Raw genomic sequence first — 22,773 nt, forward strand, 5'->3', positions numbered from 1 at the left:
TTACTACTGATGATTTTATTAATTGGCACTTAAAAGTGGCAGTTTATTTTAATTTTGACAAATTCAATCAATGCCCAATTTTGTTACTACACAAGTCAGCAAACAACAGATGATCCACAATGCAGCCTTGACACATCTAAAGTGACCTTGACCTTAATAACCTTTAACCCCTTCAAGTACATGTCTTTACAATCTACATATATACCAAATTTTTTTAGATATTGGAATTCCAATTGAAAACCAGTAATGTGAATGAAGGAAAAACCAGCAACAATCTTTTACTACATGTAATAAGGTTTTATTCGAGGAGCATAAAAATACAATATTTATCATAGCAAAAGGTCTTTAACAACAGGAAAAAAATTGCAAATGTTTGAGTCAAGCAAAATATTTGTAGCTCAACTGTCAACAAAATTCTTTTAATGCCTTGAAACAACCTTTCTTATCATAATCGTCAAAGTTTTAATATCACAGACAAACTTTGCCTTGCCGCTTTTCTATATCTAATTACAACCCACAACAGTTCACGATAAATAAAAGTTCTACACGGGAATGTTTAAAAGCGTTCATCACAATCCAATCCATGCCATTGAGTAGAAAATTCCTATAAGTATCATTGCAACTGCCAGAAGAACAAATATTGCATTGACTGAGCCTGCAAAATAAAGAACAAAATTAAAAAATTTATGTCACAGGGTATCTTATAAAGGAACTTCACAAAAGTTCAAAAGACTAGAACGAAAAATTTGAATTTCTTGCATAGATCAACTGGGGCACTTAAAATTGCAAAGCATGTAATGAAAATACATACTGGGATATGAAAATCTTTTTTTGTGCTATTCTTAGACTGACCTTACCCCATAGTTAAAAGTAGCAAAAAAATTTAAATAAGCAATATTAACCACTCTGTCATAGATCAGGTAAGGTTTAACTTAATATATACCTCTGGTTGGTTCCTGGTGGACTCTCACAGTATTATCAGCAGATATACTAAGTAAGGTGAAGTCCTGGTTCCCTGATACAGCTCTAGCACCTTCAGAGACTGGCATAAAATCTAAACCTGTCACAAATATACTGTGTGCCTCTTTAATGTAATATAGTTTCTGAAATGAGAAAATTTTATTAGGTTAATTTATGTAATCTTATGTAATGAACTTTTTTTCATAGTAAATTTTACAGAGCTAAATAATGAAATGATAGTATTAAACAACAAGTAGTAGTGTGTAGTCAGACAATAATTATAAAGGTCAGTAAAAGGTCAAATGTGACCTTGATGTTTGACTTACTAACCCAAAAAAAACAAAAGGGTTTATCTATTGGTCATGACAATCCAACATACATGTATTGTACCAAGTTTGAAGTTTTGAGGGACATGCATTCTTCAAAGCTTTTGATAGGAAATGGTTTAGTTGATGGATGGACCGACTTGTGAAAGGGGCATAATAATAAAGAATATTGTATATTTTGATTTTCACATCACACTTCTAATTTATCAACATTTTTTTTATTTTGTTTTAAGGAACTTCTGAGGTGACATTATGAAGTGTTCATATGGTGACTTTCCAGACTTGGAAGAGACATTTATTGCATAAGAAAGACTACAAATATACTGCATAATGTGCTAATTTATGTTATACCTGTATCTATTGCATAGGAAGGATTACAAATGTAACATTTATTGCATACTATAACACATGTTAAGTCATATCTGGGTGATCAGTTCACTTACATGTAACTAGCTTTTCATGTATAACAAACGACTAACATACCTGTAGGTTGAAGGAGGTATACACAGCTACACTTCCTGTTATCATTCCAACACCAACATATACTCCATCATCACTGTAAATAATTCAAAATTAAAAACTTATATATTTTAACTAAAACTTTATAAAATTGCTTTGTTATAAAAACCAACGGCTATAATTCTTGTTGAATAAGAAAATGCCTGTTACACTAGCATCGTAGCTATGAAAATATGTTTTCTGATGCTTACACCTTACATCATTATGAAAAACAGTTTTATGTCAAAAATATTATAAAACATGATGTTTCTTAAGGTTGGCAATGGAATAAATCATTTCAACCCTGTAACTTTCACAAGAGATCAACCTTTAGTTTAGTTTAAACATATTTATTTAAGCTGGATTACGAAACAAGTTATTGCAACATTTATATATATTTATCACTTTTACGTCCATTTCCAGAAACCAAACGGTACTAGTGTCATATGAATTACATGGTCGTAATCCAAGTAGCGCTGGAACCTATGATCCCAGAGAGGCAGACACCTTAACCACTACGTCACCACTACCCTTAATCTATAAAGGTTATAAAGAAGGTTTTCCTATCGTACTTTTCATGAAAGTCATGAAGTATTTTTCTATGCATTATTTCAAGCACATTTTGGCACCTGCTTCTAACCACTGACCTTTACATAAGCTACCTTGTTAGCGTCTTAGAAGGTTGAAATTCAAAACTAGGATGACAACTTGTTTATATATGTACATGTATACAAGTATGTATTTTGGGCCACCTCCAAACTTACATCTTTGTTGTATGTGATAAAAACCAAAAATAACCACCACAAATTCTAAACAGAACATCAGTATGACCACAGGCCATTCTCTAACATTGCGAAGTCTAATAACAATCAATGGACAGTTCCATACTCAAAACAGGACAAGTCCATTTAGTAGTTTGAGAGTGAAAAATAGCATTTACCTTACTGCTAGAGAGGACAGTACCTCTGTACCAGCATTCATCACAAGTCTTGGTTTAAAACTTTCCCCATCCCATAGTGCTATAAAACAAGGATCTGGTTTAGTCTGTCGCTTTATAGGGATGTTTATAGTGTACAAATTAAAACCCTTTTTTAAGTTCCCTTCTTTCAAACCAAATCTGCAACAAAAAAAATTTGAAAACATAACTGACATAATTAAAGAGACTTAAGAGAACTTATAGTAATGCTAGACCTGTTCATAATGTCAAAAATCATAAAATCAAAACATAAAGTTGCAGAAGCCAGACAAAGTTTGTTGTAGTTTTTAACTATGAATAATAAGTTTAGTTTGTTAAGAAAAGTATACATGTACATTAATTTTTGAAATCATCTTTTATTCAAGAAGTTCAAAACATATTTATTAAAACTGGTGTCTTAAGATTTTGCATCAATGTTTATTTGCTGTAATTGTATATAATCTGTGCTGAGACTTTCTGGTTAGATACGCTTACAAACATATATACAGTGTCATATAACCTGTTAATATGATAACATGTATCTTACCTACAAGCTCTAAATCTATGCTCTCCTGCTTTTCCAGGCCACTCCATATCTAGGTGTTTTTTGCCATCTTTGGTGTTCCATACACAAAAAAAATTTCCTCTAGCTATTGTAACAATCTGAAAGTAATTTTTTACAAATAGAATAATTATCCTGGAAATCAAAGTAAGCAAATGATCGGAAATTTTTGCATACAAGTTATCATTGGTCTAGATCTACATCAAATGAAAGCTAATCTCAAAAAATTATTTCAAGTCCCATCATGTTAAAAAAAAGTTCAGTAGGATCCCTTTCAGTGTGTCAATGGTGAGTGATTGCTTTACTACAATATTAGAGAACTTCCCTACATTTATCCTGACAAACAGTTTTCATTTCAAGGCAGAATCACTGACCTGCTTTAAATTATCTATTAAGGCATACTTATCTCCCTTGATTTTACAAATAATTATTTTCACTTCTAGACACTGAATTGTAGTAATGTACCTTTTTAACTTCTGGAACTGGGATTTTGTTTGCAGACACTGTTAAAAAATGAGATAACACAGCAGAGATGGCTTATATGTAAGCACTGCAACAACTTATTTTCCATAACGATCAACAAGGGAGGCAATCTGACTTAGAGATTTTAAACAAGATATTGAAAAAAATGAGTTATAAATTGAAAACACTGGCTAGGAATCTACAAATCTGGACCTGTTATCCCAGAAGTGTACATTCTACTAACGTGCTATAAAAGCTACCTCTTGATCAGCAACAGTGCACCCATATATTCTGCCCTACATGTACTACCCTAATTAATGCTAACTTGGCAAGCCTTGTTACCACAAAATGGGCAGGTCCCCTCCAGAAGGATATTCTGATATAAACCGCAGCACATGACAGATATTATTAGTTATAGTCAGACTATATGTCAACTTGACCAGATTCTATTCCGCTGTGTGACCAGACCAACCAACTTCCAAATTACATGTATCATCTGCACATCCATTAAATTAACATTAAAATGGACCGTTTTCAAAATGGTTGTTGGACAATTTAAGGCTGGCAGACAGTGAAAGGTTTTACTTACTTTATCACCTTTAGGACTAATATCAAGATCATCTATCTCAGATTTGTGAGCTGCTATGTCATGTAACTTTGTCATTCCATCTGTCTGCAAGTAATAGAAAAACTCGAGTTACTTTTTAAAACGATATTATTCGGAATTTATTCCCATAAGAAAATAGACTAGTCCTATTTAAAAGTTTGTCATATCATATAGAAAATATATCATACATTAACTTTTTTCATGCTAAAACCATGCAATATTTTAGTATAAGCCAATTTCTACCATATTACTTTGCACAAGGCAAAAAAGAGATGAAAATTAGACAAATTTAGTGGAAAAACTAATTAACTTATTTCAATGACAACAATTGAAACACAAAAAAAGTAGAAAACATTTCTCTGAAATAAAACCCTTTAAGGATGAAAGATGGTAAATAATTAGTATGCATTGTATCTTCAAGAACAATAACTATATGTCTATATATCTTTAATTAAGAAAAACTGGATTACCTTTAAAACTGGTTTTGAAGTAAATTTATAGATTATTTAAAATTTTATAACTAAATTGCATGAATTTTTTTAATGTTCAATCACACGGTTTCACTTTACGACAAAATACCCAATTAAATAATGTGTTTGTTGTTGCAAAGAAGAAAACAGTAATTTGAATAACCTTCCAAACTCTGAGATGTCCGTCTGCTCCACCTGTTGCTATGATACTGTGATCTGGGCCAATCTGAACACATTTCTGAAAACTTCCATCACTGCAAAAGTCTGTACGAACACTTTTAATTTTTTCTACTTCAAAAGTCACATGTTTTGTTTCATTAGAATGGTTATTGGTATTACTTGATGGTTCATCCTTATCTTTGGATTCCTTTCCTTTACGCTTCACAGCTTCTGTTGACCCTGATTTTCCATCCTTTGCTTCTGCGTAAAAAAATCATGAAACTTATTAACTTAATTTACACAAAACCATGTAAATATACTGTATAAAATATGCTTATTTAAGTGAACAAAAATTAGCTTTAATGAAATCATACAAACATGTTTGAGTCTGTCTTTGCAAAAATGTAGTTGGCATTTTGCAGATAAGAATCAAAGCTAAACATAAACGGATTGTCTGAGATAATTGTCAACTAAACAATAAAAGAAAATTGCAGTTTTGTTAAGTCTTATTATAAGTGGCATGCACTTGTAAACAGAACATACAAATTTTATGTAGTTCATACCAACAATACATGTATAGTACCAACAACACAATGATGCTTTGAGATATTTACTGGTACTAACTTCTTCACTAAGATACACTTACCCAGCACTTCAATAAGACCATCACAAGTACATGTAAAACTATGTCTTACCTAACCAATGACTCTGTCTAATATTCAATTTTAATAGCAACATGTGAGTTTGATGGTCAAAAAGAAACATCGAATGTTGCAACTACATACCTGATTTCTGAGGGGAAATCACTCTGTACTTTAGTGAGAATAAGTGACACTCGTCATCAAGGCCTCCTGCGAACATATGATGTCTTCCATCATACAGTGTTGCACCATTCATCGGGGCTTGAAGGCCAAGGTCATGTCTGCATACACTACTTGCATGTATACCATCCTCACGTTGTTTAATCTCATATATCTCCTAATATAAAAGAAATACATACATGTGTAATGCTAACCCTGCTGAATTCATGTAATGGAATGACGCTTCTTTGAATCTGGTAGTGTCCATTCAAAATTTGAAGGATTTTAATATCAAAATACTGAAATGGAGCTACCAAGATGTCAAAGAATATAGGGCCTTGTCTAGCTGCAAAACTGCTTTCACTTCCCGCAGGTTAAGCATTTCATTGGTTATAACAACAAAATGCTTCAGCCTTGAAAGTTGAATTGCAAAAAACTGACAATATGCACAAGAACACTTGATGATAAAACTTCGGGGAACTTTGAAACATATATTGATCATATCGGAAAAAGCAAGCTAATATTAAGTGTTGCGAACACCTATACAGTCGAACTTCGTTCGCTCGAACTCGGAGGGCCTGTGCAAATTTGTTCGAGCGATCGGTAGTTCGAGCGAACCGAGGTTGAACAATAATTACATAGAACATAGGCTTAAGGTTTTCCAGCTTATATCGGTCAAATGATAAATAAGTCAATAAAACTGTTTTTTAGTACATCTGTTTGTCGAATACGTCATATTAAGAAATATTATCCTATTGAATAACGGTGCACGGTGTTAATCTATATTCATGCATATTGTAATTGGTTGAGTTCGATCGGGCGAGCATTATCTAAACTGTGAACAGTGTTCAAGTTTATTATGGGATGAATTTTATTTTAAACAATGAATCGATAAAATATTAAAAAACAACATTTTACAGCAGCATCTATTTGTAGTCATTTACTAAAATAAACACACGTACAAGTATCATTCTATAAATAGATTACACTGTTACAATTCACGTTACATGAACCACGGTTGTAATTAAAGCCGTCCGGGTAAACGTCATTTACTTATTTATTTACTTTGGGCATTTCAGGAGTTACTTTCTTTTTATCGTTACTAAAGACTGCAAATAAACAATTGTATCATAACAAACAAATCGGTAAAACACCTTTTATTTTGTATCAATTAACCATAATTGCCTTTGTCACGATCACGAGGTGTTAAAAACATGTGTCGCCGACTGTCAATTATTTAGAACATGTCGACCCGCAACTTTTGTTGTCTGTTTGAGTTCGACCGAAAAGGTGTGATTTACACTATATTTCTGCCGAAGGGACCGGAGATCAGGTTCGAGAGTTCGAGCGATGGGTGTTCGAGCGATCCGAGGTAGAACAGTATATATTATATAGGAATTTTGCCGGGACTGGGCGATGAGTTCAAGCGAAGGGAGGTATTCGAGCGATCCGAGTTCGAGCGAACGAAGTTTAACTGTATCTTGATAATGTCACAAGGTGAATTGGATTTTAAGAATTAGTTTATAAAAATTTATTTTAGTTTGATTGTGTTGAAAGCTATAAGCTTATTGAAACACTCTCTAATCTGTTCCTGGATGCTAACAGTACTAAGCAATGAATGTAAAGTTTCTTGCTCAAGGAAACAACAGCTTGCCCCTGACAGGGTTTAAACCCACATGGTCAGCAGTCCTTAGATTACTAGTCTGACATGTTAACCACTCGGCCAGGACGCCACTCTTAGAATTAATGAGTAAGCTTCCAGCTGAGAAAGACAGTCATGGTTGACATGTGCAGTTGCCCTGTTCTTTAAATGGTTGTTTTAAGAAGTACTTGAAAATATTTAAACTTTAAACTATTGATTTTATCTTAAAAATGAACAAATTGTATTATATGTATGTTTGATATTTGTTGCATGTGTGCAATATTTCCAAATAAGAATCACAAATGGAAGAGAAAAAAACATACAAACTTGGGCAGATCAAGAAACAGGGACTATCTATCTATCTTCCATTAATGTCAAACCCCTTACGGGGATGTAGACATGACTATAGTCTATAATCTATATAGACTAGTCACTTCAGAGAAAGCTATGAGATACATGGGAATCCGGGAACCAGTCCCTACATTGTAGCTCTTATTGAAAAGACCCCTTGGTTCTTTTACATGCCCAGTGTATAGCACTGATACTAGCCTAGGATTCAGGCATTGATAGTTTTTGCATATATTCATAACATACGCTTATTTCATGCTTGATCGTCATAGATAACACAACATCTCTGGTTTTGATAGTATCAACGCCTGGGGAAACCTGTGGGGTTTTCCATTTAATTATCGACTAATGATAATCCTATTAATAGACCGATTAGCACGTGACCAACAAATTACATGACTAAATCGAAATTGAGACAAAGATGATGAAATTTGACGCCATTTACTATTATAAATTGCATCCAGCACAATTCTCTGATGCTCACAAACTTTATCCAATTTAACTAATAAACCTGTTGATCCAATTCACTCATCATGCAATAAACTTTGTCAACTAGTTATAGTTTTTAATTGGAAATGGTGTTTTTAAAGCGAGACTCCATAAATGTTTGTTGAGCTTCCGGTCACTTCATGAAAATTCTGTTTCTATTTTCAGAAACTAGTTTGTCCTGCATGAGATATCATTCTTTAAATAACACCCGTAATTTTAGGGGTGAATACTAGGTGGCGCTTCAATCGAAAATCGTATTTCCCCAGGCTGTCGATTTGCCATACAGAAGCACATAAAAAATCAACAGACTGGAACCCAGGCTACACTGATACATACATACATGCAAGGATAACCTGAATTTCTTACCAGTACACCTCTAGTTAGGTGGGAAACACTGAAAGTGTCTCTGTAAAATCCCAAAGGTGTTACCCAGGATTGAACACGGGACCTCAGGAGGTGGTCAAACCAACAGAGCTATCGCGCCACCTATGACTCAATTAACAGGTCTAGGATTTCATAATATTTATGGACTGTCCGTAAATTTATAGACAGTCTCGAAATTTAAAGATTTTTCAATCCATAAATTTACAGATATTCAATGTGAAATTTGCTGTTTTTAGTTTTACAATAAAATCCGCAGCTTAAGACAAGTTGTTTTATTGCTTGTTTATATTTACAAAGGTAATGGGGTGGGTTTCATCTTTGTATGATGATTTTGAAATTTTTGTTAAAAGTGAAAATTGAAAGTCATCAAACTGTTCTGAATCTTAGCATACTATTACATTTAATCATATAATACCTAACCTTATTCATTTTAACCTGCGGTTTTAAATTTTAATGCAACTTCTACTATTTTCTTACTTAATGTCTGTAAATTTACAGACAAGAAAATCTGTAAAATTATGGATTGTCCAAAAATTTACAGACAGTCCGTAAAAACCATGAAATCCTAGACCTGATTAATCCTTAAGTGTCTTTGATCTTAGATACTATAAAAATGATAATTTTATTGATATCAATATCTCTGCAGTGACTTTTACTGGTTTTTTTACTTGCAAAAATTATAGAGGTGAATAGTTATGAGTACGAATTTTGTGTTTGTCGACATCTGGAGAGAGATTAGTCTACTGTTCACAAACAGAATGACTTACAATAGCATTTGAGACGCCAGTTTTTGCTTGTCCTCCACCACCAGCTACTAAGAAATGTCTTTCGCCTAAGGATTTGACTATGTACATAGGAAAATCCGATTTGACAATCAACTTCCCTTTCTCAGGCGCCATGTTGGCAGTGGAATGACCTAAATAGATATTAAATGACGGAAAGTTTTTTTACTACGACAAAGTAATTTCATGTGTCAGTTTACAGATTTTTTTTGTAAAGAGCTAGATCTACAAACAATTCCAAACAAAAACAAAGGTCACCAGCATACTTTGTAATATAAATCCGTGCTTTAACATACAATACTTTGAAGGAAATTCTAGCTGTACACATGTAAGATCAATCTTATTGATATGAATGTACTAGGGCTGAGGAGTCTGTTTAATCTGTGCTGGAGAAATACAGAATCCCTACAGAAAGCCCAACACGACAAAATTGAAAATGTTGCAGGCTCTGGTGACTCCAGGTCCATTTCTGTGGGTTTTTCTTTCATACACGAACAAGGATCTTGATTAGAACAACCGACGTTTCTTACATGCAACAGGGTCAGTCTGTTTGAAAGACCCTGGTATACTTTACAATCAAATCAAGTTTATATTACAGGTACATTAATTCACTTTCAAGTTTCATTATCCCCATATTCTTTTCCATGCAATGTACATTCAAAGAGCATATGTTTTTTTCATTGATGTAATATATATATTACATTTTCTGTATATTAACTTTAAATTGCAGATCTATATTTTGCAGGTATTTTATCCATTGTAACAAAGTGTGCTTACAAGAACCACAATTTTTCACTGTTATACATGACTCCATATCGCTAAATTGAATTTTCGCCAACGAAATGGACGTTTGTTTTACAAACTTCGTTATACAACTTAATGTATATAGTTTTCATACACTGACATCTATAGGACCAAAAGTTACTTTTTTTGTCCACGCCGATTAAAATATGGGATAAACATTTTCCTTTATTATATCCATATATATAAACAATACCGGTAATCAAGTCTTGTCAGACTACAAAATGGAGTTTTCGCCTACGAAATGCACATTTGTATTTGAATATTTACGTTTATTTAATTTTACCCATGAAATATGGTGCTTTATTACATGCTTTTCGGTGGTTTATAGAAATATATCAGTGCTATAAAACTGGTAATTTCACTGTTTGAAACAGTGAAATTACCACTTTGATAATTTCACTGTTTTGAATTTAAGCCCCTTACGTTGTTTCAGTGAAATACCAGCGTACACAGTACTGGGTACCAACTTAATGACGTGACGTCGTAAATGACGTCACTTTGTATTATTATTTGGCGCGCTTTTCATTCAGTATTAGGTTTAATGTCTTTTTAAAACGTTTCTTTGCATATAATAAAAAGAAAATTTGTTTAGTTTAGTGTAAGATCGAAATATATTTCACCTTGTGAACACCAAAAGTTCATATTTCATTCGTGGCTGCGCCACTCGTGAAATATTCCTTTTGGTGCTCACTCGGTGAAATATATTCCGATCTTACACTAAACTAAACAAATATCCTCTATATATCAGTCAAATATATTTCATATTTTTTAAAAGTAAATATGAAATATAAATATGAAAGTGGGCGGAGTCAAAACTCATATTTATTTTAAAGGACTTCTTTCGCCATTTTATTTGAAAAATCTGATAAATACAAAACAACTTTTGTTGAATTTTGTTTTGAAAACTATCTAGAATGATAGGAAATGGTCTAACTAAGAAAATAAATCCGAACACCAATATCTTTAATTCAGTTATTAACGCTGTACAGACGTTTAAAGAGTTGTTTACGTGACGTCACAATGTAGCGTCAAATATCGCGTGCAAAACAAGACGCAATAATATATTACTGCGCGCTGTACAATTGCAGTTGCGTAGCATGCAGTTGAGTCTGTCATCATTTTTCTCAGATAATGAAATTAAATAAAAAGGTTATTTTTTCGTTTTTTCGTGAAATATGGTATATATTTTCACTCAACATGATAAAATGCCACATATTTTCACTCGCCGTCCCGGCTCGTGAAAATATGTGGCATTTTATCATGTTTCGTGAAAATATATTCCATATTTCACTCAAACGAAAAATATCCTCTTATTATTGGAAAATGAATTATTTCACATAAAATCAGGTATGAAATATGCAATTCAAATACAAATTTAACAATTCTGTTTAACATTGACGTATCGTTTATCCAATAATTCAATAACTAGAAAAAGGACTGCGAGATTGGGTTCGTGCCTACGAAAGACATTTTTGTCCAAATTATGGACAGCAATACAGTAAATTTATAATATAGATTTCTTATAATAACGTGCAATAGTTATATTTAATGGTGATCTATAAAATAACGAGAAATATTTTATGCGTATGGTAAATTTTCGCGAGGTATATATACATGTAATATGTAAAAGTTACTTGAACCCGTTCCTGGGCAATATGGACTGTAAGCATGCGAAATGTTTGTGTTTTTTTTATTTTGTTTGTTATCTTCAACAATTAGATAGAAATATGAATGAACGGATGCATATTTTATCTGATCTCCTTAAATTTGATATTAAATTTTGTGTATTAATAATAATCAAACAATGACATTTTTTATCAATATTCAACAAGAAATGCGATAGCTATATTAGAAATTCATTAGAAAATCCAACCTCAAAACTGAAATTGGCCGATTTGTTGGTATATAAGAATTAAAACAGAAGTAATTTGCTCCTCAAATTGTCAAATTTTACCATACGCCTTATTTCATGGACATAATTACTGCTGTATGAAAATGTTTGTGAATATTTCTAAAATCTTAAATCAACCTCATGTTCAGGCTTAAATAATAGTTCTCCCAGTGAAGCTTAAATAAGTACTAGGGGGTTTCATTCAACACTACAACTTACTCTCCATCAAACAAAACCTGCGACATTTTCAGTCTTGTCGTTAAAGGCGTTCTTTAAGGTTGTCATTTTAATGTTAGTTCACTGAATGTGGGTTTGATTTTCATGTATATCTGGATTATTGATTCTATTATTTGTCCGTCTGGTCAACTCAATGGAGAAAGTATTTGTAATTTAGGATTTGCTGGTTCCATCCTTTGACGGGGCAAAATTTCTCCTTGACAATTGATATCGGACATTGCGTTTAATGGCCGTTTGTTTCTCATCACTGATTAAATCATGTGGAATTATAGTAGTCGATTGTTTTCGAAATTGGTAATTTTCCAGGAAAGCCTGTTAGGTGAATAGATTACCGAGATACCACCAAAAAGGTGAAAAATTCAGCGTAAAAATCAGGCAAACGATTCCAACACTTAATTGTGTTGGGGATTGAATACCGTATAGGCCGGTGCTGGCGTGCCTGATACATGATCCACTATAATTACCACTACTACAACTCATCTGTTAAGTGCATATTTTTTTTCTTTACTAACGATTTCCGTAGAACTCTTCTGAGTATTTGCACAGACAGACAGATAGATATACAGACAGACAGACATGTATACAAATACGACAACATACAGACGTTAAAACGGAAAACTGCGCTATCGGGCAGACATCTGTGCGTCCAAGTGTATTATGTTTGCAGATAAACAAGTGTGCACACAGAAAAACTTGTGTACGGACATATGTACAAGGATACTAGTACATACAGTGTAACTTCCGAATTCCGGAACTTCTGAAATCCGGAAACTTCTAAAAACCGAACAATTTTTTCGGTCCCGATTTTTTCCTCTCTATTTTCTATTAATATAATACTTCTGAATTCCGGAACTTCTAAATTCTGAATTCCGGACGATATTTTCGTAAAATTAAAGTCAAATCAATGCAACTTTACCTCCAAAAACCGGAAATATCCAAAGGTGTGAAATATATTGTAAATCGAGAATGTTTACCCTGCAGGAAGATTTAATCTCCCTATCGATTGTTTACTAATTAGCGGTGATCGTGTAATTTGACACGCGTTAAAATCACAAACTGTGAAATGTGATGCGGTTAATCAAAGTAATTTACGGCGGTCAGTTAATTTGAAGTGTTTATTAGCAGATTAAATGACAATTAATTGGGACAATGTATGCATCAAACGTCTTTAGGGATTTTATTGCATTTGAAGTAATAATTAATTAACTAGCATCGGACAATATGTAAGTTTATGCAATTAACAACATTTCGACAAACTGATAGAAATTCAAAAGCATTTGCAGGTAAAATAAAAATGTATTCTTTTCATTCACATCTTAATCCTGATTAAAAGACTATTATATATGATATTACAGTAATGGCCACATCTTCCTTGACATTTAGTGATATTAAGTGGCTTAGTCTTGTCCACATTATCATAAACCTCTGAAATCCGGAAACCTCTGAAATCCGAACTTTTTGACAAGTCCCATGGGTGTTCGGTTTTCGGAAGTTACACTGTATGTGCTATGCTTACAGACCGACACGTGTGCGGATATATGTACAGGTGAACAGGTATATAACCAGCTTATAATCAGACACACATGCAGGTGTATGGAGCAGACAGACTAGTGAGCAGACGAACACTGTTTACCACATCTACAGAAAGGTAACTCATACATTACTAAAATGATATAATTATATGAATTATCTCCAATGTTCCATTTTCTTTATTGCAAGAATTACCATATAAAACATGAACTAACAAATGAATTTATTGACCACTTGAAAACAGAGGTAATAAATTTATTGGTATACAAACTGTTAATTTTATACATATTTTAAGAAATACATTTCAGAAAAAGAAAATCATGAGTTTGTAAGAAAGACAAATAGTAGCAAAATTTCTGTAAAATGTGTATAAATTAAATATCACAGTGGTGAGTATTAACTTGCATACAAACATCTGTCAAATACATATGCAAGTTCTATATAGTTTCTACACAAAAATCATATCACATTCATATAATTGTACTAACAAAAACATTTTATGTCCTTTATAATTTGTCCCTGATGATATGAATTCCCTGAAAGTGACTAACAAACATCTTAAAGATTTTCAACATTTTGTATTTTATCCTAAACATTGGTCATTATCAGTTATTGGTCGATAACTATTTCAAATGACAGTACATGTATTTTGAAATATATAGCTAATTAATAACTTGGCAGAGAGAAAAAAATATGATAATGTAATTTGAATGCCAACACAATTATGAGATGTTTCTCAAGATAATTGTCTCTTCCTTAACCTTTGTGTAATGGATTTGCCAAGGTCTGACTTTGGAACAGTCTATTTAAAGTTTAAGGGATTATAATATCAAAATACAAAAAAAATATATAGTATCCAACAGTATAGAGCCTGATCCAACTCCAAAGATGTGTAGACTGGCCTGACTCAATACTGGTGGCACAGGCTTATCAGTTCAGCTAAACATAATACATTGCATAAAAAAAGATAAGAGTGTAAATATACAGCAAATCAGGTTTAAATCATATACATATACATTAAAACACCAAAATGGTGATATAGTAATTAGCAAAATAACACTGCTAAAACTAAACTTATTTCTTAAAGGAACTCCACTGAGGTTTATAAGCCTAAAAACATAAAAAATTTATTTTTCACATAGATTAGCATGAGCACTTAAAACAGAAATATAAATAAATTATAATTAAGAAATACATTGAAAATCATATGTTTGTGGTATTCTCAGTTCGATTTGACTAAAAAGCGTTTAAACGCTTTTCAATTTTGGGTCATTTTTCAATATTATAATAATTATTCTGGAAAAACAGACCGAGCTAATGATCCGAAATTTTGTACATAGGTTATTAGTATAGGTCTACATCAGATGGAGTAATAATCCCAAAAAATTATTTCCAGTCCCGTCATGTCAAAAAACCTCAGTGGAGTCCCTTTAATTAAGTTAATCCTAACACATCAGGATAAAGGGTTTAAGTCACAAGTTCTCAAAACATTAAATACTGTTTTCCCCTGAAGTAAAATTCCAACAATTTATTTTTCAAACAGTTTTCGAGTGACTTATTCAAACAGGGTCACGTTCAGTGTCATATTTCTTCATCCTTTCTTGTCTCGCAGCCTCCCATGTTTTAAGATCTTCCTCGGTATACAGGTGTCTCATCACTTCTCGCATGAACACATCACAATCTCCAAACACTCGGCATCTGTTATCTGCACCATTTGCCCCCTTCTTCTGATGAGGACTGTCTAGTGCAGTCTCTTGTCTGTAAAATCACAGAGCATAAAAAAGATGAAAAACTTTTTTAAAACTGACAACAATTAAGTGACATGTCTTTGCTAATAGAATTAGAAGTTCAAATATTCTCTATAAGCCCGAGCAGTATGTGGTATCGCTGGCTCCAGCATATGTCAGTTCCAGCTACTTTTGCTACACCAGACCAAAAAACAAATGCCATAAATTATATTATTTTTTTTATATTTTGATGCTTTGTTTGGTGCACCTATCTCTTTTATCATGAATTGGAATTGTTCGTATTTGTTCGTTTTTCCGCTAAAGTGGGCGTGACGTTAATTGTAAAATTACGACGTCACGTCCGTTGATATTATTATTATTTATTTACCTTGAAAAAGGCATACATTTGCCGAAACGTTGGAAAAATAAAAAATGATATTATACGTGTTATTGCTGTGACTTTATTATTTTAATAAATTATCTTGGAATGCAGTACTGCAGGCTCCTCTCAAATTTACACTAGCTAATGGTATTTTAAAACTCATGTGTGACACATCAAAACCTGTTTGCACAAGTGTGGTGTCAAAACCTGGCTCTTTACTGCCATGACTGTTGGCTGCTCAACATTAAAATTTACATGATCTAAATATCTTTACAATCAACTATAAAAGAATCCAAAATTCAATAGCCCTTGCACTGCATCAGAAATAAAAAGAGATAAACATAATGGTCAATCCAGATTATGTCATCACCTTTCTTTCAATTTCCAATATTATGAAGATCCCCTTGCCAGATTAATAGGATAAAACAATACTGCTAAAACCTGCAATATCTGGATTAACACAGGCAAACAACCTAATCATTTGGCTATTTCCATACAGTAGTGTTATAGCCATCATTCTATCAAATAGATTATACAAAATCTAACAAGATAAAACAATTAGTTCAATTAAAGATTTTGGGCCTTTTAAAAACTATGTAAATTTTGTTATAATACGTAAGTAAATACATGTACCTGTTACAAATGATGAGTCTTCGCCTGTCTTTTCTCTTTCCAACCAAGTTTGCCGCGGGTGTGACCTGTAGAGTGGTACCAAGGCACAACATGAGGTCACTACGCCTTGAATGTGTTCGTGCCCGCTCCAGTATCTCTCCCTCAAGGTTGTCACGGAAATTGATGATTGTGTCATTCAAATTTCCCTTGCATTTCTATGATGAAAAATAAACTGACTTGATTTTCTTTGTTTTGTTACATTAAACAAAATATGTTGTCTTTTCACTTACATTAATATTTATCTGATCTAAAAATCATTTATTTAGCACATTATATATCAATAAAGAAACAAACATTGTAATATTGTATGCATGAAGATTGCCTTCAAATTGATATAAATTATAGTGGGAGAGTAGACTGACCTTTAACCTTAAATGTATTGACAAAAAACATGCTGTACACAGGAAGTAATTTGTAGTATTAAACAAACCTCAAGCTATGAAGATTGCCTTGAGTCCTAAATGCTAAACCTACTGGAACCGAAAGTGATAAGGTTTGCCGGAAGTACAGAACCAGTCCAGCCTGCATATCCATGCAGTCTGACCAGGCACAATATACATGTACTGTTGACTAACAAGCCCAAAATTCAGCAGGTTATGTTAAATTGCTGATGTTTATAATTGTAAGCTGATGGCACCAGAACAGATTTGTTGTTTATTTGTTTTTAGTATTTTGTGACTGAAATCCCTTCAAAACATAATGAACTATTCTAAATTCAAAGCAGGAACAGTTCATTACATAAATACAGCAGAGTATAATTTGCAAACAGAAAAGTTTTAACAAAAAAGATAACTAATATTAACCTTATTATCACACTTCCTTCCAGTTCTATGACTTAATCCACAAAGCTCACACTGAACAGCAAATTTTGGTTTCTTTACACATGACTTCCCAAAATCTTCAATTTCTTCAAAGTACTGGCTCCCTACATCGTCCATGACATAAAATTTGCGATGATAACGATGTCCACACTTTTCACATACTTCAATAAACACATTCCCATGGAGCTCGCAGAGTTTATCGTCTGGTATTCCTGACAGGCCATGCAGACCGTCACAGTTCTGACTTATGACGCCTTTGAGATAACCACTTTCCATAAGTTTATACAATGCTTCGTGTGAATATGTTGGTCTTAAATTTTCGTATTGAATCCCTGTAAGATTGGAAAGAAAATTATGATATCTATGAAAATCTCACTCAGATGTACATACAATATTGTATATTTAATTAATAGGAATTTCAGCAAGTTTGTATTATTTGTCCAATTTTCTCAAAGATATTTCAACATTAATCAAACTCAAAGAGGTAAAACATAGTTATATAATCATTACCATCATTTTCATCATCATCTTCATCCTCATCTACATTCTCATCACCAGAATCCATGCTTCTTCCAGGTTTCATTTTCTTTGCTGGTGGTTCATCATCAGTTTCAGTACCCGCTTTATCTGTTGCTATAGAAACTGCTCTGTTTTGGTCATCTTCTGTCCATTTTCCGGCCTTTCCTCGATAATCACCAATACCAGCTGATGTTGATATTCCAGCCCCTTTAAAATATATATATATGGTCAGGAATAAAGTATCACAAAGGCGTGGGCATGCATTGTACTATTATAAAATTGTTATCTTTATATGTTTAAAAGACAATACAGTAATACATGTATATAGGAAACAGAACTTCTCATTTTTTTTATGAATTCTGAGTTGAGACATTTTGCTATTTGTAATCTAAACGTAATATGTGTGTCGATAATGAAGACTATCTTCTAGTTCATTCTTTTATTATCAGAGATGTACAAAATTAGTCTACAAACAAAATACAAGGGAATACAGACTACACAATAACATTACTACAGTTAGGCAAACAAATAAGGTCACAACAGTTAGGCAATTACAAACCAGAAACAGCATTACACGGAGGATACAATATATCAGACTCAGTGATCAACAGAAAACGATATACAGGTGACACATAGAATTCTCAAAATCATACCAGTAAAGGCTACACAATGATCAGAACATTTTATCCATTCAGCAGCCTTCTTTGCTTCTTGTAACACTTTACTGTTACTGTCAAATTGTTCAAAAGCATCACTAGCAGTTTCAACTAGTTCTCTTTCTTCTTTTGGCATATACGGTAACTTTTTATTTGGCCTTGACCTGTGAACAACACATGTTATAGATTAATGAATCATCAATGTCAATTAAGGTTAATTTATAAGATGTATATTAAGAAATTTGCAATAAGATTAGGTATTGAAATTAAAAGAAAATATTTGACAAAAAATGTGTGTACATTTCAATATTGCAATATATTATTTACATAAGTTTCTAACATCTTATTAAAAAAAAAATTAAAATATTTAGTCACATTTTTTTGTTGAAACAATGCATATTGTCTATAATTCCCTAAGCAATGTGTTTTTATAGATGCCTTGAAAACATTTGAATGCAGTTTAAAATCTACTTTTCTAATTAGTAAAGTTGTCCATTATGTAATAACGACCTACATCCCTGCCATGTTTGAATATTATGGCATGTGGGTGCCAGTTGAGTTGCGTGCTATACAATTGCATGCTTAGGATGACATAATTTCGCCGTAATGAATGAAGTTGTAATTTCAAATGCTTTTGTAAGAAAATAGTTTCTGTGAGGTTTAATGACATACATTTTCATGGAAAATTGTTTTATTAAGGTAATGAATTTAAAATTTGATGGAATATGGTAGAATATGCAAGAAAAAAATCTTGAGTCCTGACATACAATGTATGTTTGAGGTTCGGATTGGAATATCCGCCCCTCTGGGGCGGGTCCCCTTGGGACAGATATTCCGATCTGAACCGTAAGTTATAATAGATATTATTAATCATATTAAAGGAAACAAACCTTGATATCATGTAAACTTTCTCCCAACAATCAACATGGAACTCTGCTTCTCCGTTTGAATGCCATTTCACTAAAAACTCTTCTTTCAACTTCTTATTAAATCCCGGTTTTGGAAAAACAGTCTTTATTTCAATGCGATCATCAAGAAATTCTTTTTCATCACATCGTCTATAACAACATATCTTCCCATTTTGAGACATGTTCATCATTTATATATATATATATATAAAGACCCTAAATTAAGTAAATATTATGATACATGTACAGTGAACAAGGGAAATTATGAAATATTATATATTCTTAATTTTTCAATGTTGCTTTTATAAGAATATCTACATATATATAGTATAGTTTCACTCTCCTGTCGATTGTTATCATGTCTTATGCCTAGGTCACAAATAAAATGGGCGCCGTCCGATTAAACGATTTTTATAAAATCGGCAGATTTTTTGATGTCGTGGACGCCGGGCGATTTTAAATCTGATACCTTGCGTGGTCACGAATGAAACAGTCGTCGGGCGATTTTTGCCGTGTGGATTTTACAGAAAGAATTGAACGGATCAGGCGGTCGCCGCCCGAAGTAGGTACGGCGCCTGTGCGATTTAAAAGTTAATCGGACGGTTGCCGCGCGGGCACCGGGCGACAATGACTTTACATTTAATGACATCCTAGATCAATCAGCCAGTTGTAATTATGCCAGCAAAGAAGTCAGCTGCCAAACCCAAGGGGGAGGCCAAGGAGTTGGTCCGTGTTGTTGACAACGAGTCACCAACGGCCAGTATCGAGGTTGTAGAAGGCGAAAATCAATCAGACATTCGCATGGACATTGAAGAAAAAATTCATGTTTACTAGTACAATGTATTCAAAAGTATTCAAAAGAAATTCACAAATATATTTTTGAGGCAATTACTTCTTCAAGCTGAAATTACAACAAACACAAGCAGCCCGGTCGCCGGATGACAAAACAAAGACCGCCCGGTACCTGTACATGAATCGTCCGGGTACCGGGCGATAATCGTTTGACTACTTAGCTCTATTCAGGCACCGGGCGGGGCCCGTCCGATGTCCGCCCGGACGCCTTTTAAATCGGACCCTGTTTTAGTAGAACAAAAAATCGCCCGATCAAAAAAATCATCGCCCGGTCGCCGCCCGGCGACCGAACGATGTCCGCTCGATGATATTTATACTCAGTGACCCCAAAAATTATCGTCCGGCCGCCGTTAGCTTTTAAGTATTACTTAAAACTCGAAGGCGCACGCCCGATGAGCAAAATTTTCAGCTGCTGCCGTCCGATAGTCACTGCCGCCGGACAGACGCCGGCCGATATTGCGATTTTTTGGAGAAACAGACGCCGCCCGGCGGCATTTTCTTATTTGTGACCTAGGCTTAAATAAAGATATGTTGCGCAACCTTTGTTTATATCAAAAAGCAATTCAGATGTTGCAAAAGTTCAGCGATCGTGTCTAATACCTGTATTGTGCCGTATCCGTAGAAAAAAGGTTCATTTCGAAAATAAGACGTTTCGTCCACATTATGGTCAACCCTTAAACTGTACAAGTTTCTGTATATTTTTAAGTGCATAAAGGTGGATATTTGCTGAAAATGTGTTGGTAATTATTTTCTACTTTTATTTGAGTGAAGCAGTTTGGAATCGTTCAGAAAAAGGTCCCATACAAGACTAGTTTAGGACTACTGGTCATTTTTATACCCTACTTCTGACTATTTTTAAGTGTGCAAAACTGAACATTTTCTGCTAGTTATGCGTAACTATTCATCTAAGTTTTTATATTTTATGCTCACAACCTTGCCATATGGCGGGTCCTCAAATGTTTCACTACATATACAATTAATGTTGTTATATTTTCATTCTAATGTCCTGTTTGCATTAATGTCTTTTTTAATATTCCTCTTGGTTTCTATGATATCCTTTTTTGAATTATTTTTAATGCCTACCCTTAATTCGTCTCCTGTTGGGCTCCTTTCCGTGGTCGTATCTTGCTGGGATGTGTAAGGGAGAGAATAGTCTGACTACCGTGTTGGGGAATCCGTTCATTGAATGTCACCCTTCCTTGTTGATCTTTGTTTTTCATATTTTGTCTTGTACTTTTCCAAACAAAAGCTGATTTAATCAGTATTATACGTTTGCACACCCAAAGGAAGGGATATGTCCTTGGTCCAGTCCTTTTTATACTCTACATGTACATAAACGACCTGCACGAAAGCATAGTTTCACAGGTCCAGTTATTTGCTGATGACACTGCTATGTATAGCACAGTTAGCTACTGTACACAAGAGCATGTCTTGCAAAAGGACTTAAATAGGTTAGAACAGTGCATGGAAAAACACATGGGATATGGAATTCAATCCATCTAAATGTGAAGTAGTAAACACCACCAGATCAAAACACGCACATAAAACAACCTACACATAACAAGGTCAAGCACTAGGAACAGTAACTGGTGCTGTTAACATCAAGTCTGACCTTAACTGGAATAAACACATAAATCAGGTCACCTCAACAGCTTCCAAAACTTACAATTTAACTTTATAAAACGAAACCCCAAAAGCTACCAAAACTCTTTACTTTATAAAATCAAAATTAGGAAAGAGAGTTTGCCTATAAATATACAGGAAAATATACTTAATAGATCTAGATGGTTCATTGCAGTGCTGTTTCATGAGTCACCAGTAACTGCTCTCCTAACAGCAGTGGCAAAAACCTATTAAGTCAACTACAGTGGTGTTCCCTTGGAAAAAGAAAGATTGAGGCCAGGTCACTGATGTTCTACAAGATTCGTTGTTAATGGACTTGTCGAGAATCAACGCCTTATCACGGAAGGGCAGCTGAGGTCTTCCTTCACCAGTAAAGCTGGAATGTTGCGATATGACATATACTGTGTCGATGTGACGTAAAACCCAAAACAAACAAACAAACTAAACAACGCCTTATATTACTCCTCACTAGGCATGCATCTCCTTTCTTATAGACAAATATACACGTATAATCTATGTAACTACAAGTCCACCCCCGGCAATTATCATACTTAACATGCTTTAGAATTATCTGCTATCCAATGTTGTACAAGCTCCTACCCTACCCCCCTACCCTACCTCCTACCATACCCCACCCCTACCCCTACCCTACCCATAATTATGACTTTATAGAAAATCAGTGTTACGGTAATTATTGCTAAAATTTC

At 33.7% G+C, this 22,773-nt stretch overlaps 2 protein-coding genes across 3 annotated transcripts; both read right to left on the reverse strand.

Moving 5' to 3' along the window:
- Positions 1 to 276: 276 nt before the first annotated feature.
- On the reverse strand, positions 277 to 9,573 carry LOC132760587 (prolactin regulatory element-binding protein-like). Its single transcript, XM_060752589.1, has 9 exons — positions 9,430 to 9,573; positions 5,785 to 5,977; positions 5,004 to 5,260; positions 4,353 to 4,436; positions 3,287 to 3,402; positions 2,725 to 2,901; positions 1,770 to 1,842; positions 944 to 1,103; positions 277 to 655 (listed from the first exon to the last, which is right to left on the reverse strand). The coding sequence occupies exons 1-9, from the start codon at positions 9,559 to 9,561 to the stop codon at positions 570 to 572; spliced, it is 1,278 nt and encodes a 425-aa protein (XP_060608572.1). The 5' UTR covers positions 9,562 to 9,573; the 3' UTR covers positions 277 to 569.
- A 4,574-nt stretch (positions 9,574 to 14,147) lies between these two features.
- Positions 14,148 to 19,814, reverse strand: LOC132760589 (NAD-dependent protein deacetylase Sirt6-like). 2 transcript variants are annotated; one of them, XM_060752593.1, is made up of 6 exons: positions 19,574 to 19,814; positions 18,681 to 18,847; positions 18,064 to 18,234; positions 17,491 to 17,840; positions 16,649 to 16,842; positions 14,148 to 15,664 (listed from the first exon to the last, which is right to left on the reverse strand). In XM_060752593.1, exons 1-6 carry the CDS (start codon positions 19,780 to 19,782, stop codon positions 15,466 to 15,468), a joined length of 1,290 nt encoding a protein of 429 aa, XP_060608576.1. In that variant the 5' UTR covers positions 19,783 to 19,814; the 3' UTR covers positions 14,148 to 15,465. The 2 variants fall into 2 exon arrangements, with proteins under 2 accessions (XP_060608576.1, XP_060608575.1); XM_060752592.1 differs by having other exon boundaries at positions 18,019 to 18,234; positions 19,574 to 19,813.
- Positions 19,815 to 22,773: the final 2,959 nt, after the last annotated feature.

This window comes from Ruditapes philippinarum, unplaced genomic scaffold, assembly GCF_026571515.1.
Source record: "Ruditapes philippinarum isolate M1 unplaced genomic scaffold, ASM2657151v2 ctg1341_1_1_1_1, whole genome shotgun sequence".
Taxonomy (NCBI): domain Eukaryota; kingdom Metazoa; phylum Mollusca; class Bivalvia; order Venerida; family Veneridae; genus Ruditapes; species Ruditapes philippinarum.